Raw genomic sequence first — 18,663 nt, 5'->3', positions numbered from 1 at the left:
CCCTGTGGAGGGGAAGCTAGATTGCACCAGTTACAACCAGTCATCAGAGAGGCCACTGCGCACAGGGGGTGGAATCAATTTTATTGGTGGTTTCAAGCTGCACTGATGACTATTCCGCGATAGGGGTCAGAGATACTAAAATGTACCAGGAAGAACCATGCACAAGTGAGATGAGCTGCAGGGGAGACTTGACTTTCACTGATGGGGGTTCAGCATGCAGAAACCTACACTTGGAAGAAGTGGGAAGCACTTTTCACCCTGTACTACAAGGGATTAACCCGAAGATGGGACCTGGAACACTGTGGAGCTAGCCTGCACTGAGGACCTGCTGGCTGAAAGCCCCATTGGTTGGTGGCACTAAGTCTTCTAGAAGTGGAAGATTCACACTACATCAACATGCAGTATTTCATCAAATTTAAATATCATCCAACTGAAAGCAAAGTATCGTGCAACTGTGGAGGGAACATGCACTGCACTGTCTGTATGCCACTCAAACAAAACTGCAAAAAAAACTTGCCTTCTTAACTCACTTGTCAATGGCAAGCATCCTTAGCGTGAAGCATCAGACCAACTTCTCTCAGTGGGGTGTGTGACCTTAATATAATATTATTCCCTTCACAATAGTCTCTACAGAAATCTCTGCTACTCTTTAAACTAAACTGTTGAGTCGGACCCAAATTGCTGACATTTTTAGATCAAATTAATTAATTGAATTGTTAACCTGTAAACCATTGAACTGCATTCCCCTAATATCTTTCGATGACTTTACTGAGAATTTTGCTTAGTGTTTATTTAGTGGTATAGCAAATTGGTTTTTTAATTATTTTGTTGTACTTCATTCGTTTTTGCATTATAATTTATTATTCCAAATTAGGGCTGATTACGATGCCCTAATAAACGGCTCCGACACTCGGTCGGAGAAGTTCCAACAGCATCGTAATCGGCTGTTTGGATTAATTTTAGACCGACCCATTTGGATGGAGTTGGTTGGAAAGTCCGAACAAACTTTTCGAATGGCTTCCGACGGGCTCGTCTGCAATTCGGAAAGCCTCCATTAATCTCAAGGGCAGCTCTTTTCACCTGAGGGATTACAATATCGGATTCCGTCAGCATTTCTGTGCCAGCTTTTCCGACAAAGAAAGGCTGTCGGAAGTCACTGTGAGAGCAAGGCCTCCACTTGGAGGCCAAAGGGGCACCTATGGAGCACCCCTTTTGATCCCTGCACCCCGTGCCAGGCACCTTGAGGTGCCTACCACGGGGTGCAGGGATGTACTGCACCTCTTTTCTTTACAATGAGAGCATGCATTCTGATTGGAATGCATGCTCCTATTGTAAAGGATAGGAGTGCGACCGAACAGTGTTTGATTGCATCCTAATTGCTGGGTTGGGACCACCGACAGGAGGTCGGTCGGTCCAAGTACCAAATCTGTCCGACAAAGAAATCGGGCCTTAAGTGTGTAATTATTTTTTCCTATTGGCACTCAGGGTACTTACTATGAGGTGGAAATCGCCCAGATCCCCACATGCAGAAATATGGCAATCTGACTTGCTGAAATGGGGTTAAGCTGAATCCGCAGCGCTGCGTGGGGAGGAGGAAAAGGGTCTTTGCAAATACCCTATAGAGCAAGAATGGGACCAAATGCTGACAGAAGTGGGAGAGGTGGACCTAGACATATCGGAAGACCCAGCGGTATGACTACACACACACTACAGTAGACTGCCAAAGTACACGGGCGCGGTTAAAAGATGCAATGGATAGCCAAGCCTACGAGCTGTAACACTCTCTGGATAGGCGGAAGCTTACAGACCCGACATGTAGAGTGTATGTAAGTGAATGACCAGGAGACAAGGGGAGGGAGGGTAGGGAGGGAAGTGTAGTTGAGGTTTAGCAGAATATATAAGTCATATATAAGACAATTAAATGCTGTAAATGAGAAATATCCGGAGAACTGTAAGACATACGGAAGGTGAACTTGAAAGATATGCTACCAAAAGTTAATGTTAAAGAAAAAGGAAAAGACTGATACAATGTATAATGATTGAATGTAATGTACAATAACTGCTGCAGTCACGAATAAAGAGATTTACAAAAAAAAGTGTGTAATTATTTTTAATATAGTTTACTTAATATTTTATTTGGTAATATATTTAAAGTTTTTTCATTTTATTTGAACGTACTTATTGGCGGGTTGTTGGATTTGTAAGGGAATAGGGTTTTTGAAACAATTTTTTTTTAAATAAATACTTTTAATGTTTAATTTGTTGATTTGATGTCAATTACATTTATTTTTAAATGTATTAGCCAATTCTAAAGTCAATGATAATTGGAAGTCATAATTGTTAATAGGTCAGAGTGATTTTGTCGATTATGTAATCAAGTTTAATGATTTTTATATTAATTGTCCTACGTTTAAGTTGTATATAATCTTTATTTGATAGTTAATTAAAACCCTTACAATATTGTTTAAACATGTACATTTCATGTGCAGGAGAAAAAAAATTATTGTGTTAAAAAAATATATACTTTAAAATCAGTAAAATTTAAAAAAAGGACATGATACGAAGATAACAGCAAACTATTACAAAAAAGCAAAAGGTTGGGAATGTAAGTAGAAAACTCTGAATGCCTGAAGAATTTGCTAAGGGCATAGTGCAAAAAAATTGATTATAGTGCAAATAGGGTGCTCCAGGGTTTCTCTGTTGGGCAATTTTAGCAGCAACTTTGTCCATAAACTTCACAAAACTCAGCTTTTTCAGCTTGCAGTCCTTGCCCTGGAAGCAGTGAGTGACTGTCTCTTGGTGCAGACAAATGTTCAGATCTCTAAATAGTGGCTTTAACCAGAATCTTCTTTCCCACTCAAAGCAGGAACAGGTGTACATGGGCCAAGGATTCCTTTGGATAGCAGGTGGTGTCAGCACGTGTCAGTTCCCATCTTTGGGCTACTTCCCCTCCATTGAATAGGCTCCTCCAAAATCTTAAAAATCTTAGTTTGGTATTGACAAGGGCAGTGCCAGCTAGGGTTGAGTCTTCAGCTCAGCATAGGTTGCTGCAGCAAACTATCTTGCATAAGAAGGCCACTTTTATATAATCTAGGAGTATTTTTTATATAAATGTGTTTTGATTTTTTCATGCATTATTTTAATAATTGTTTTAGCAGTTGGACTTTTTTGTGGCAGTAGGTCGGGTACTGTTTGTTCTATTTATTTATTTTATTTATTTATTTATTTTGGAATTTTGTAAAGCGCATGGTTACGCGCTCCGGCGTGTCCCCGCGCTGAGAGAGAGCCTGTAAGAGGGATAGGAAGTTACAGTAGTGCTAGGCGGAAAAGGTGGGTTTTGAGGGCTTTACGAAATTTGGTCTCAGAGGGTTCGAGGCGCAATTCAGCTGGAAGCAGGTTCCAGTGCTTGGCTGCAAGGAGCCTGAAAGATCTGCCCCCCATCCGAGCTTTACGGATTCTGGGGACAACAGCCAGACCCATGCCAGAGGATCTGAGCATCCGCTCTGGTCTATAGTGGGTGATGAGGCTGTTCAAAGAGCCGGATGCTCTACCTCCAAAGATGCGATGGCACATGCATAAAGCTTTGAAGGTAATCCTTTCACGGATTGGTAGCCAGTGAAGGGACCTCAAGGCGGCTTTAGAGGGTGCTCTCCTAGGAAGCCTCAGCACCAGCCGGGCATGTGGCGTTTTGCAGTACTTGGAGACGGTTGAGACTTTTAGCCGTAATACCCAGATATAATAGGTTGGCATAGTCAAGTCTCGATGTAACCAAGGCATGCACAAGAGTTTGTCTTGCACCGACCGGCAGTAGGTCAAGGACCTTTCGTAGGCTCTTAAGTATGTCGAAACACATACCAACCACCCGATTTACCTGGGGAGCGAAAGACAGATCAGAGTCGAATAGAACCCCAAGATTTTTCGCCTGTTGACCCGGCACGGGGGTTGAGCCTAGACAGTCAGGCCACCATGCTGAGGACCACACAGACGGCCCCCCCCCCCATCACGAGCACTTCCGTTTTGGACCCATTCATCTTCAGGCAGTTGTTAGACATCCAGGAGGCAAGCTCCTGCATGCACGCACTGAAGTTGAGTGCCGCGGTTTCGGGTGCCCGTGACAGAGAGATGACCAGCTGTGTGTCGTCAGCGTATGATACCAGTTGGATACCATAACTTTCTACAATGGTGGCAACAGGGGAGGCGTAAAGGTTAAACAGGGTGGGGCTGAGGGCAGAGCCCTGGGGAACCCATTGATCGAGATTGAACACACGGGAGTAGTGTTCTCCCTGTCTGACCTGAAAGCCCCTCTCAGTCAGGAAGGAATGCATCCAACTGAGTGCCACCCCATTTACTCCACCATTGTTAAGACACTGTAGCAAGGTGGAGTGTGCTACAGTGTCGAATGCGGCACTTAGGTCGAGTAAGATGAGAGCCATGGTATGCCCCTCATCTACTCCTTGCCTAATGGTCTCAGTTGCCAGAAGCATCGCAGACTCCGTTGAGTGGCGTGCTCGAAATCCAAACTGAGTCGGATGGAGAAGGTTGGCTTCTTCCACAAAAGTCATAAGTTGGAGATTGGCCACCTTCTCTGCCACTTTGGCCATGTAGGGAAGAAGGGAAATAGGCCGAAGATTGTCTAGCCTATCCCAACTGAGATTAGGTTTTTTTTGGAGCGGGAGCACAATCGCTTGCTTCCACTTTTTGGGTACGGTGCCGGTTTTAAAAGAAAGATCCAGAACATCTCTGATGTAAGGCTCCAAAGCTTCCATACTCCCTCCAAGGAGTTTCGGTGAGGCCGGATCACGGGGGGAACCTGACTTAATCGAGCGGCAGATTTGCTGAAGCTCATTAGATGGTGGAGTGACAAATTTGCCTAGCCTATTTACGCCCTCATCTAATGATGAGTTTTCACTGAACTCTATTGCCTTCTCCTTTCCCCCTGTGAAGGCCGAATAGATAGTGGCCACTTTGTCGAAGAAGTAGGTAGCAATGCGGTTACAGGATTCCACTGAAACCAATTATTGAAGTAATTTGTTAAAATACATTTCCACTAATGTATAAAACATTAATTTGTTAAATTTATATTTCGTTTTTTTTAATTACAGTCTAACACTATCCATATTGCTGCTTAGTTTTGAATGTGATTAGTGACTGTGGGCCCTACAAACGTACATTTTCCTAATGTAATTTTTTTGTTTTCACGTTGTCTATGACTTATGTTTTGCGATTTAAGTTTAAAAGTTATTTTAATTTACATTTTTAATTACGTACTTTATTTTTTCAGACTAATACTTTTCTTAATTTTTTTAAGAGTTGATAAATTTATTGTAGGTCTTATTTTATATTTGCAATATTGTGTTTTAATTGTTTTAGTATTGTTTAATTATTCATGTTTATCATTATTTAATTTGATAAATTATGTATATTATTGCATTTATTTTAAAGTACCTGTTTTTATTTTATGTCTCCAAGTTATCAAATTAAATTTTATATTTTCTGAATATATATTTTAAGTTAATATATTTAAAAAAATACAGTTTAATATTTAAAATTCAAAAAAATTACCTATTTTGGAATAATATTTTGGTCTTCTATATTTTTGTAGTCAACATTTTGCACTTAACATACAAGTATGTAGCATGCAAGTATGTTAAGCTGATATGTGTGTCCTCTGTTTTTATGGTGATATTCTGTATCACAATATTTTTGCTGGTGATGTTTCTTAAAACAACCCACAGTGGAGTGGACATGGTGTGGCTTAAGGAATCTATCGAAAGAGAATGTGGGTGTGGGAGGTGTTTCGTGCGTGGAAAATGGTGATTTTGATCTTCTTAAATTAAGATCATCGCTTTCCTACAATTTGCAGTTCGCTGGATAGAAAATAGGCTCAGCACTATTCATCTAAGGCCGTCAAATCAAACTATGATGAGCCACTAATTTAAAGACATCAGTGATATCATCCATTGAAATTAGTCTAACTTTGAGTAAGCATATTTAACGTGCGCTTCATTTCTGTTTTGCAAGTAACTCTGCCAAGACCTGAATATTTCTTTTTTTCCCCCCTAAATTCTTGCTACACATCCTAAGAAATTGGGTTGATATTTATAGAAGTTTTAAAGAGAGGAAGAGAAAAACAGTCATCTGTGACCACCTTGATTTTGTGATAAAGCAAACAGATACACTGCCAACAGATTCTGTAGAACCCCATCTACCTTCCCTTCTATTCCTATGGGCAACACCAACCATCATGCTCAAGTCCACCGTGTAGCAGCAGCAGTGGACTTGCCAAATGCACCTTTAAGCTACACCTGTAAGCTCATGCAGCTTCTAACCAGAAGCTGTGGGCTGCACAATGTCTGCCTCCTTGCAGAGCGGTGGACTATGCCCATCACTCACCAGAAGAGGTGTGGGCTATGCCCACAGCCCACTAGCAGCAGGAGATTTGCTACGTCCCCCTATCACCTTCGGACACCACCTACTCCTCATCAGAAACAAAGTCTCCATCCAGCTCTCACCTGCAGCTGTAGATGTCATTGATCTGGTAATGTTTGTTGAATGCTGTGGCTTCCATGCTGTCTGTCAAAGGCCCATCCAGTACCCTAATACCTGCGAAGAACCAAATGTGAAAAGCAGAAATAAAGTGAAGGAGCCTCTTGTCACACAAGGTAAACAATAAACCCACCAAGATAAGGTAATAACAATTTCCCAAGGAAATAGAAGTATGGACAAAGTACTGTTACCTCAACTAATTTGCAGGCATGTTGGTTTATGTGACAAAGCAAGCGCTGACTGACCCTCCCCAGCTGCCATATGCTCTACCCACCCAGCACCTGCTGCTGTAAATTACACCCACCTAATCTGCAGCTGTAAGTTTGGCTGTCTTGCACCTGAAGGTCTCGGCTTCAACCTTACCCGTGTACAGCTGTAGTTCTACTCTCTTCGACCTGCAGCTGCAAACTCAAATCCCCCATAAGCCGCAGCTGCAAGATTCACCCACCTCTCATCTGCAGCTGAAGGCTCTGCCCAGTCTTTCCTACAAGTGTATGGTCTAACCCCTCTAGTCTGCAGGTCTAGGCTTCTCTCCCTCAGGCCTACATATGTCGAATCTGCTCCCTTCTCTCCTGCATGTATTGGTTCCAACCACCTCTTATGTGGAGCTTCAAGCTGTGTCTGCCTCTCACTTGCAGCTATAGACTCATCCGTACCTGCTGTGGTAAGCTCCCGTTCAACTGAAGCAATAGATGTTACCCACCTATCACCTACTAAATCTTCACCCGTTTGAAATCCTTAATCCAATTATACTCACCTTCCACATATTTAAGATGGGATTAATTTAATAGTGAGTAACTGCTTGATAAAGGGGATATGCGCAGGTCAAACGTTTAAGCCTGTGCTATGTATGGTGGATATTTTAGTAGTCTAAATTTTTGAATCTATAAGTTTGCAATCTTTATTTTTCAGTCTGTGGTTTGACAAACTACTGTTTATGTTTTTGCTCCAAGAAGAAATCATGATTTCAGAAAACAGCAACAAAAAGCGAAGAAATACTGAAAGCGCCTAGTATTAAGTAAAGGCTTCACCGTACCAAGATGATGCCCCAATAACCAGGCCTAAATACCTCTCACGAATAAACAATAGTTGCTTTTCTGCTGTTCCTAAGTGAACACAAGAGCACATATTCTATTGCTGTTTTGCTGCCGCATGTCAAATCCATTACTATGATCACTCTTGTGCTCGGACTCCTGAATATACAGCATGGCTGTTGCATAATTCCTATTGCTTTTGGTTGCTGCTCCCTTCTTAGTGGACCCAAAACATATAGTAAGGCTGATCATAGACATAGGAGACACTAAGAGGTTGATTACGATGCAACCCGGAAAGGCTCCTTGGTTTACTTTTCAACCGCCGCATTACAATGCTGGCGGTCGGACACTAAACCGACAAGTCATTCAGGCTGTCTTCCCGGGCCTTTCCGCCCTTGGGATTATGATGCATGGTTCCCATGCCGCCCTGTTGGAAAGCGTGTATGGGGGCCCCCAGCATGGCCCCCTTGAGTGTGTGGCCTCCGGTTGGGGGCAGAGGGGGCACCTATGGTGTCCCTCTGTTGATCTCTGCACCTGATGATCTCTGCATCAGATGAACAGCACCTCCCATTTCCATATGGGAAAATGTATTACAGGCGGTTTACAGCCATAATGCATGCTCATATAGGGAAATGTAGGAATGCGAACGAACAGGGTTCAGTCGCATGCTAAGTATGCAGTCGGGACCACCGACCAAAGGTCGGTCGGTCCCAGGACCAAGATTGTAATTAGGCCCTAAAATTCTTGGGGCGTGGGGGGGACGACAGAGTTTTGGGGGGCGACAAATGGCATACTTTCATAAGTTAGTACCAATGCAACCCAAGTTGTTAATAGCAATACAAAGGAAACAATGTTTCTGCTAACACGTTTAGAACTCCGTAATTTGAATGCTTAAAGTAAAATAATGAAAAAAAGCAGTTGTAGTGTACAGAAAAAGCTGTTATAATGTACACTTATAGGTACTGCATTGGAGCCGTTTTTGAGGGGAATGTAGAGCTCTCTGGGATCCTAAAACAGTGAGAAGCCGTTATTGGAGGAATCTCCCACTTCTGGAGACCTCCATTACTGTGTAGGCACAGTTCAAGGAAGATGATCACTGGTTTCGAATATGCTACTTACCAGTATGTATCTGTTCTTGGCATGTAGGGCTGCTGACATTCATATCTGTGCATAGATCGCCGCCTAGTGTTGGGTCCGGATGATTGCACATTGTTGTCCTGGAAGAGTCTTCGAAGTATCACGAGATAGGTGGCTCCTCCCCTGGACTACAGTGCGCATGGGCATCCTCTCCATCCTCAGATTGTTTTTCGCCATTGTGGCAGAGATGAAGTGTAATGCAGTGAGTGATGTCCATGCTACAGAGTAATTCTGAATGCTACAGCTGCTACAGGCGCCGGGGAGGAGGGTGGGCGATATGAATGTCAGCAGCCCTACATGCCAAGAACAGATGCATACTGGTAAGTAGCATATTCGGTTCGAGGCATGTGGGCTGCTGAATTCATATCTGTGCATAGATTATATAGCAGTCCCTCCTGTTAGCGGCGGCTGCCCTTGCCAGCTGCAGCAGTCTGAAAAAGAGTTTTGAGAACAGCCTGTCCTACAGCTGCCTGCTGTTTAGAATGCACATCTACGCAGTAGTGTTTAATAAATGTATGTGTGGTGGACCATGTGGCTGCCTTACATATCTCTTCTAAAGGAATATTCCCCAGGAAAGCCATGGACGCTCCTAATTTACGTGTGGAGTGTGCTCTCGGTGGAATGGTTAGTGTGCGTTTAGCCTTAGCATAGCAAATTTGTATACACTTAACGATCCACCTGGCTATCCCTGCTTTGGAAATGGGGTTGCCTTTGTGTTGTGGGGAAAATGCAACAAAAAGCTGTTTTATTTTTCTGAAGTCTTTTGTTCTGTCTATATAGTACATAAGAGCCCTTTTGACTTCTGATGAGTGTAGGGATCTCTCTGCGACATTTTCTGGATTAGGAAAGAAAACTGGCAGTTCTATGGTCTGGTTCATGTGGAACTGCGAAATCACCTTAGGCATGAATGTAGGGTTGGTGCGTAGTACAACCCTATTTGCGTGGACCTGTATGAACGGCTCTTGAATGGTTAGGGCCTGGAGTTCACTAACTCTTTGTAGTGAGGTAATGGCTACTAGGAAAGCCACTTTCCAGGTTAGAAACTGAATCTCACAAGAGTGTAGAGGTTCAAAAGGTGGTCCCATCAGTCTGGTGAGGACCACATTGAGGTTCCAGACTGGTGAAGGCGGGTATCAGGGAGGGATCACTCTTGAGTCCTTCCAGAAAAGCCTTAATGGCAGGCACTCTGAATAGTGCGAGGTGCTGCCTGTTTTGAAGATAAGCTGCTATTGCGGATAAATGTATACGAATGGAACTGTACGCCAGATTACACCTGTATAAGTGCAACAAATAACAGATAATGTTTTGAATAGATGCATCCAGTGGGTTAATGTCATTGTTGTTACAACATATGACAAACCTTTTCCATTTAGCCGCATAGCATGCTCTGGTTGTGGGCCGTCTTGCCTCCTTGATGATGTTCATACATTCTGGTGGCAAGTTGAGGTAGCCAAATTCTAAGACTTCAGGAGCCAGATCGCCAGGTTGAGCTGTTGCGGATCTAGATGCTGAATGTCGCCATGGCTCTGCGTCAAAAGCCTGGGTGTGAGGTGCAGCCTTCGATGCGGTACCACGGATAGTTCTAGAAACGTGGTGTACCATGGTTGGCCTACCCACATTGGAGCAACCAGGATGAGTGTCATCGAGTGTTGCCTCAGTTTGCGTGCCACTAGCGGTATTAGAGGTGCTGGGGGAAAAGCGTAAACAAATTTGCCTGACCAGTTCATCCATATCGCTTTGCCCTGCGACTGTGGATGTGGGAACCTGCTGGCGAAGCTTTGGCATTTTGCGTTTTCCCTTGTGGCGAACAGGTCTATCTGTCGATGACCCCACTGCTGGAAGTACGGTTGGACTACTGATGGATGTATCTCCCACTTGTGCATCTGGTGGCTGTGTCTGCTGAGCAGATCCGCCATCTGGTTGTACTTGCCCGGGAGGTGTTCCGCCATGAGGAAGATGTTCCTCTGAATGGCCCACTTCCACATGCTCTGAGCCAGATGAGACAACTGTGGAGAGTGTGTTCCTCCCTGCTTTTGTATGTAGTACATGGCAGTCATGTTGTCCGTCCGGATCAACACGACTTTGTTGGACAAGTGTACTTTGAAAGCCTTCATTGCCATGAACATTGCCATCAATTCCAGAAGGTTGATGTGCATCCTCTTTTGCTGTGCTGTCCATAGTCCCTGCACTGTGTAATGGAGTACATGAGCACCCCATCCTTGGAGAGACGCGTCCGTTGTCAGTATTATTTGTGGTACAGGCTCTTGGAACGGTCGGCCCTTGCTAAGGTTTCGTGGGTTCCACCAATGCAGAGAGTTGTATGCCCGACCGCTCACCAACACTAGGTCTTTCCATTGTCCTTGAGCCGGATTCCACCGACGTGCTAAGCACTCCTGAAGCGGGCGCATATGTAGTCTCGCGTGCGGGACTATGAAGATGCAGGAGGCCATCATGCCGATCAACTGCATGAACACTCTTGCTGGAAGTGAGTGTTAGGGTCTGAACTTCTGTATCAGCAATTGCATGCTGTTTATCCTCGCTGAATTTGGCTGAGCTTTGGCTGCCAGAGTGTTTATTGTCGCGCCCAGGTACTGTCGCACGTGGGCGGGCTGAAGATGTGACTTTGGATAATTCAGCGAGAATTCCAGACTGTGAAGAAGATGAATGGTGTGGGACATGTGGCTGGCACACTGCTGGGCCGTCTTTGCTTGAATAAGCCAGTCGTCCAGATAAGGGTAGACATGTATGTGCTGTCTCCTTAGGTGTGCTGCTACAGTTGCCAGGCACTTTGTGAACACCCTGGGTGCCGTCTTTACTCCGAAAGAGAGGACTTTGAACTGATAATGTTGATTTTGAATAGTGAACCTGAGATACTGTCTGTGTGATGGGTGTATGGGTATATGGAAATACGCATCTTTTAGATCTAGAGTCGCGAGGAAGTCTCCCTGACTGAGTAACGGTAGAACTTGCTGTAAAGTGAGCATATGAAAATGCTCTGACAGAATGTAGCGGTTTAGAGGCCTGAGGTCCAGTATGGGTCTTAGAGACCCGTCCTTTTTGGGTATTAAGAAGTACAGAGAGTACACCCCTGAGCCTTGGTCTTCTACAGGCACGAGCTCTATTGCCCTTTTTTGCAGCATGCGGACGACCTCCTGCTGCAATAAGTGTAAGTGCTCTGCGGACATAGGACGGTGTCTTGGTGGTATGTTGGGAGGAGTGGATGTTAACTCCAGGCAATACCCGTACTGGACAATGTCTCTCACCCACCTGTCTGTGGTGATGGATTTCCAGACCGGCAGGAACTGTTGTAGTCTCCCCCTGACAGGTGTTAAGTGGTCGGAGGGCAGTGACAGGGCGTCACTGTTTGGTATTGGCAGAGGATCTGGAACTGTTGTTTCCTCTTCCTCTGCCCTTGATGTTGTTTCCACGATATCCACCCCTGTTGTTTTTATTGTAGGTGGACTGTGTACCTCCTTTACTGTATTGTGTCTGCTGTGTGGATTGGCCTCTTGAAGGTCCTTTAGTATTTGAGCGACGAAAGGAGCCACCCCGAAACTGCTGGGACTGCAGAGCCCCCATAGACTTTGCACTCTTTGTGTCTTTTTTAATTTTTTCAAGGGTGGTGTCAACCTCAGGTCCAAATAAGTAGTCCGGGTTAACTGGCTGATTGAGGATAGAAGTTTGTATTTCTGGCTTGAATCCCGAGATTCTTAACCAGGCATGTCTCCTTAACATGACGCTAGTGTTAATGGCCCTGGCTGCAGTGTCAGCTGCGTCTAGCGCGCACTTAACGGAAGCATTGGTTATAAGCTTTCCTTCTTGGATTAGTAGTTCTGCACCCTCCTTGTACTGATCTGGTAGGTGTTGCAACAGTGTCTCAAGGGTATCATAATGGGACCTGTCATATCTGGCTAAGAGTGCCTGAGTGTTGGCAATGTGCCAGATGTTGGCTGCCTGCGCTGCCACCCTTTTTCCTGAAGTTTCCAGTACTTTCGACTCCTTGTCAGGAGGAGGAGCATCACCTGTAGTCTGGGAGTTTGCCCTTTTTCGTGCATTAGAAACAACCAATGAGTCCAAGACAACTGTCCTCTTATACAAGTAGGATCCACAGGTGCCGGTCTATATTTCTTTTCAATTCTTGGGTTTAATACCCTGACCCTGGTGGTTTCCTTAAAAATGTCGCCAGCATGCTTAAGGACCCCTTTTAGCATGGGCAGGGTCTTGACTGTTCTTTCTAAAGTGGAAAAGGTGTCGACCAGAAAGTCTTCTTCCACAGGGTCAGCATGTAGTTGCACGTCATGGTTACTTGCCGCTCTTTCAATAAGGGCATTAAAGGCAGTAGTGTCCTCAGTGGGAGATGTTTTTACACTGTATACCTGTGTGTCAGGGGCAGTGTGCGGATCTTTTGGGTCAGCTGGGTCAGCCCATGGCTGGTTTTGATCATCGGGATCAGTGTCCACATGATAAATGTCATCCTCATTTTCATCATCCCCTGCATCTACATCTGAGTATGTAGGTGAAAAAGTCTGAGGTTCTTGACCATAGGATTGGAGAGGTTCCACAAGAACTGGCGATGTTGTTGAATCCCTTTTCTTTTTTAAGGGAATCCTATATGACTCCATGGGTGTCTCTGGTATGATCTTCCTTTTATATATGGACAGTCTACCAGTTTCGGAGTCGATGAACTGCCTCGACTCCTGTTCTTCAGGCTCCTCTGTAGCCTCCACTACCATCAACACTTTTTTGATGGCTCCGATACCTTTCTTCGGTTCGAACATCTTCGGACGCACCGTTGGTGGCAACCCGAATTTGATCGGTGTCGATGCGGGCTGAACGTTTCCGACCAGCTTTGGTGTTGGGGCCTTCTTCGGCCCGACTGCTGTAGCCTTATCTTTGATGCGTTGGAGTGACTCCGACACCTCTTTGGCTATGAATGGGCTAGGTTGCGTCGACTCGACAGGGTCCTTGGAGCCAGTCTTTGTCTTGTCCGCAGGCCTCGACCGAGGATCAAACCCTTCTTTTGGTCCTGGCCTTTTGTGCGTGTCGACTCCCTTCGGTGCCGGCTTCGTCGGTTCGACAGCCTTGACTTTGGCCTTTGGTGCCCCAACCATCGGCTCGATGACCTTTTTGAGTTTCTCGGTATCGACGGCCTTTTTCTGTTTCTTCGGCTCAGAGGGGTTTGAGGCCTTGGAGCCGACCAGAGTTAGCTTCACTTTCTGTTTCGGTTTTGGCAGTGATGCTTTTGGTTTTGATGTCTTTGTATCGACCGATGGCGGTTTCGAAACCGATGGCTCTTTATATATGTTCGAAGCCGGGCCTTTATGCGGGGCTGTTGAACGAGTCTGTAGATCTCGGGTAAGGCCTTGTGGCGATCCCTCGACCTGAGCCTTAGGGAGCGCTTCATCGTCGGCCCCCGTATAACCGGTTGGGCCTAGCTCCTCGCCTGAGCTATCATCTACGGCCCCAAGGGCCTCTGCGTCGTCTCCTACCTCCTCGACGACGTTTTCGTCTTCTTCTAACACCTCTTCGTCTTCGGCGTCATACTCGGAGTCATGGCCCGATGCCGGATCAGAGTGTTCTTCTTGATCCTCCAGATCAACGACCTCTTCGTCTTCGGTCCCGAAGATGTTTTCTGGAACAGGCGCTGATCTCTGCGACTCCAATCGAGCCGCACATCGAATCCGAAGAGTTTTCTTTGACCTGAACCGGGCACAGGCCATACAGTTGGGTTCGTTGTGATCCGGGGACAGGCACTTGTTGCACACAGGGTGGACATCGATGTGCGGGTACTTTGCATTACAAAGTGGACACCTTTTAAATGGGCTTCTTTCCATCGTAGATCGAAGATCGGGTCGATATTGGAAGAAAAACCGTCTGATTCCTCGATGTCCTCTCGAAGCAAAGGGATCGGTACCGAACGAAACAATACAGACGCTGTAGAAAGCCTTTTGGCTTCGTAGAAAGTTTTCCTAACTTGAGCTAAGACAGTAACATCCCAACCCAATGGCGGACAAAAAACAATCTGAGGATGGAGAGGATGCCCATGCGCACTGTAATCCAGGGGAGGAGCCACCTATCTCGTGATACTTCGAAGACTCTTCCAGGACAACAATGTGCAATCTTCCGGACCCAACACTAGGCGGCGATCTATGCACAGATATGAATTCAGCAGCCCACATGCCTCGAACACTAAAGCATTGACAATGCAATATTGGAGGAAAGACACTGTTTGAATGCTCTAGCAATGATTTTTAGATCCCAAAATCACAGAATGTAAAAATACTGAGAAGGCACTGCTAGAAGAGGAGAACATTGCTGGTGCCCACTGGCACTGGAAAGGTACTGTTGGAGAAAGCTGTCACTATCCTCCATCCTAAAAACACTAATAATTACTAGAGGAAGGTCACACTGCTAGCATTGGAAGTTAACAGTCCTGGACATCTCTAGAGGTACGAAGGCACAAGTAGGAAGCTGATAATTTCTGGAAATTCAGTAGCACATTGAAGTCACTGATAGATGAAGCCCTCACTAAGAATGATAGGGCGATATAAGTGAGAAAACACTTATAGAAACTCACGCTGCTACATTTTTAAAGTCCTTGAAGGCACTGCCAGCAGAAATAGGACACTCGGACTGTGGGGTAGGTAGAAGGCACTCCTGGAAGAAGCTCACCCTGCAGGAGTGCCCTACTACTGAGACAGTCTTCCCTCACTTTTTCTGCCAACCGCTGCGGTATCAGAGAATTCTCTCCTCCCTGCGCACCTTGTAACTGCAAGGTAAACTGCTGCAGAGTGTGGCTAGCCTTCACCCCATTTCTGTGTGCGAATTGACACCAGAAAGTGACGCTTTTGCTGCGTTATACTTAGTGATAGTGGTTCAGCACACATCGCTCTTCTGTCTAGCTGATTGCAGCTAGACCTGTGCAAAGGTGTTTACTCCCAGGAGTGATTAAAAAGAGCATTATATTTGTCTGGGGTCTGGTTTATGTACCTTATTGTTAGCCTGACTCACTATCTCTACTTTGTTTTCATTTGCCAATACAGGCCCGCTACCTGAGAGAGTATTCAAGTTTTCATTTCAACATTTGAATGTGTATGTGTACCAATCTGTATAGCTTGTCACTCTTAATCCCCATTTTCCAGGACTATCAGGTAACGCCCTGCATTAAATACCCTAATAAGCCACCTCATTTCAGCCACCTTTACTTACCTATTGTTCCCATTCGTTCCTTCAGGATGTCCCTCTATTACCTTAGTCCTGATTACACACTAGTATCTTAGCCAGAGGGTTGAAACATCGTCGACACACCTAGTAAGTAACAAACAATGAGGTTTCCCAAATGCAATATGGAATAACTAAAGGAATTTTTTTGTTGTTTTTGACTCATAGATTAGCCTTCTTTTAAACTTTGACTGTTGTTTCTGTTTGGCTTTGTCACTGGGTACACACTGCCCTGTGCTGTAATCTATAATGGTGACTTCTTGTGTATGCAGTTTAGTTTTTATACATATAAATAACTATTAATCTTAAGTAAGGCAGTGTTGTGTCATTTTATTTGCATGCTTTTATAAAGCATATAGGCTATTTAGTCTTTTCCAACTAAAAACCAATTTGCTAAATGATACCAATGAGAACCATTGTTGCCTTAAGATTGCTACATACCGGGTTCCCATGGGCTTAAGGGTTGCTCTTGTAGCCTGATTAGAGTGAATATTGAGAGCTCTTTTATCTTAGCTGCATGGCTGCTGTCTGTATCACATTGGTTCAGGTTGGTGTTGGTTGGTTGATGTTCATAAAAACTACCGGCCCATCTCTCTCCTCCCCTTCGCTGCCAAAGTCATAGGGAGACTAGTAAATGCACAGTTGACAGCCTTCACCGAAGAGAACTCCATCCTAGACCCCTTCCAGTCTGGATTCCACAGCAACCACAGCACTGAGACCGCCCTCCTCGCCGCCGCTGACATCCGCATGCTACTCGACCAGGGCCACACTGTAGCCCTCATCCTACTAGACCTCTCCACAGCCTTCAACACCGTCTCACATCGCACTCTCACAGCCAGACTCCATGAAGCTGGGATACGAGGAACCGCCCTCAACTGGATCCAATCCTTTCTCTCCGGCAGAACCCAGAGGATCAAACTCCCTCCATTCCTCTCCGAACCCACAAAGATCAACTGCAGAGTACCCCAAGGATCATCGCTTCGCCCCACGCTTTTCAACGTCTACATGGCCCCCCCCTCCCAGCCATCGTCAGACAACATGGACTCAGCATAGTATCATATGCAGATGACACCAAGCTCATCCTCTCCCTCACGAAGAACCCTGAAAACACCAGACTCTGCTTCCAAGATGGAATGAAGGACGTCGCAGACTGGATGAAGAATAGCTGCCTGAAGCTCAACTCGGAGAAGACTGGTCCTCATCCTCAGACCCTCTACCTCCGCCTTGGCAAACACCTGGTGGCCCGCCGCCATCGGGAGCCCACCCACTCCCACAAACCACACACGGAACCTTGGCATCATCCTCCAGTCCTCCCTCAACATGACCCACCAAATCAACTCTGTGGCCTCCACTTCAACTGCCTTCGCATCCTCCACAAGACCTTCAAGTGAATACCCCCGAATGCAGAAAGACAGTCAGGCACGTACTCAAAACCAGCAGATATCCATATCCATGGGGCTGAAAAGTAACTGAGTTCAGACTGGAGCACAGATGGAGTCTGAAGACAAAGACAGACAAACCCACACAGGTTTGCTTGTTTCAGGACTTGGGAGCGGATGGAATCTGCTTGTATTGGATGTTGGGGTGTGACCCACTTGACTAAGACATGTGTTTTATTCTACACAAGGTTCAATGTCAAGATTGATCCCCCCCTAGTTGGCTCAACCGAACAACCATCAATGAGCACCTAAGGACTTGTCTTTTGAATCGGAGTTGGTGGAAATTTGTTTTAGGAACTAGAAAGTGAGTCGCAAAGCTGCTTTACGCTACAGAGAATCAGCAACCAGAAAGAAGAGAACTCTCGTGAGGATGTTTGAGTCAACACCAAGGACTGGGCTGGTAGCAGAGGAGGGGGTATTATCGACTGACTTAGGCAGACTTGGAAAAACCGGAGTGACTGTCTGCAATGGAGATGCATGCCACAAACATCACAGCAGCAGTTTAGAAGCTGCGAACACTGCCTGCCTGCACATGATGACTGACTCATCCAGCCCCTACGACCTGACTGGAGGGTACAGCAATACTGGAGTAGAGAGTTGTACTGTGTCACTGGATTAAGAAGCCTCCTCCAGTGGCCACCTAGCAGTTTTGTGCAGGAGCATTCATTGAATGTCCTTGCAGAATGGAAGAACCATGTGGAATAGAATGGACACTTAAAGAAGCTATAACGTTCCAGTAATTGATTTAATTTTTTGTTATTTTGTCATTATTTTGATCATAAAATACTTTTTCATTTTACTAAAAGGATGTTGGAGCTGTACTGAGTGGTTTCTTGATGCAAGTGTTGGTTGTGCTGGTACTGTTAACTCTTAAACACATTCTCTGAAGTTGCTTTCTATCTCTCTCCTGAGCTACCAAGGGTAGACGAGGATGTCTTAAAGAAACAGTGTTTGCAGAACTAGCAGCTAGTTTTGTACAGTAGAGGTAAAGTTTCCCCCACTGGGCAACCCAGCTTCCTACAAAATGTTTCTGAAGAGAGAGTAAGGAGTGACTGAGAATGCAAGGACAGTGTGTTCCACATCCTTGCAGTAGTGACGTAAAAAGCAGAGTGGCCAAAAGAGGCAGCTCCACTTCTGGGAACACTGGACGAGATTTTGACATAAGGTTATGAGAGAACTTGTGCCAGTTTAATTTCAAAACTGGAAAAAGAAGATAAACGGCACTATGAACGACCATTGTATAAAAGACAATTCTTTGGTGGACTGGAAGCCAGTGAAGTTGTTTC

At 45.2% G+C, this 18,663-nt stretch overlaps 1 protein-coding gene across 6 annotated transcripts in view; it reads right to left on the bottom strand.

Moving 5' to 3' along the window:
* The window catches only part of PCSK7 (proprotein convertase subtilisin/kexin type 7), a 305,529-nt gene that overhangs the window by 142,420 nt on the left and 144,446 nt on the right, over positions 1-18,663 (bottom strand). For all 6 annotated transcript variants that reach the window (XM_086957038.1, XM_086957041.1, XM_086957037.1 and 3 more), the window contains one exon: positions 6,513-6,603. In XM_086957038.1, coding sequence (XP_086813164.1) covers positions 6,513-6,603 — 91 coding nt within the window. The remainder of the gene's footprint in view (positions 1-6,512; positions 6,604-18,663) is intronic.

This window comes from Lissotriton vulgaris, chromosome 2_1, assembly GCF_964263255.1.
Source record: "Lissotriton vulgaris chromosome 2_1, aLisVul1.2, whole genome shotgun sequence".
In the NCBI taxonomy this organism is placed as follows: Eukaryota; Metazoa; Chordata; class Amphibia; order Caudata; family Salamandridae; genus Lissotriton; species Lissotriton vulgaris.
The sequence above is the reverse complement of the archived record's forward strand: the minus strand, read 5'-3'. Positions and strand labels throughout refer to the sequence as shown.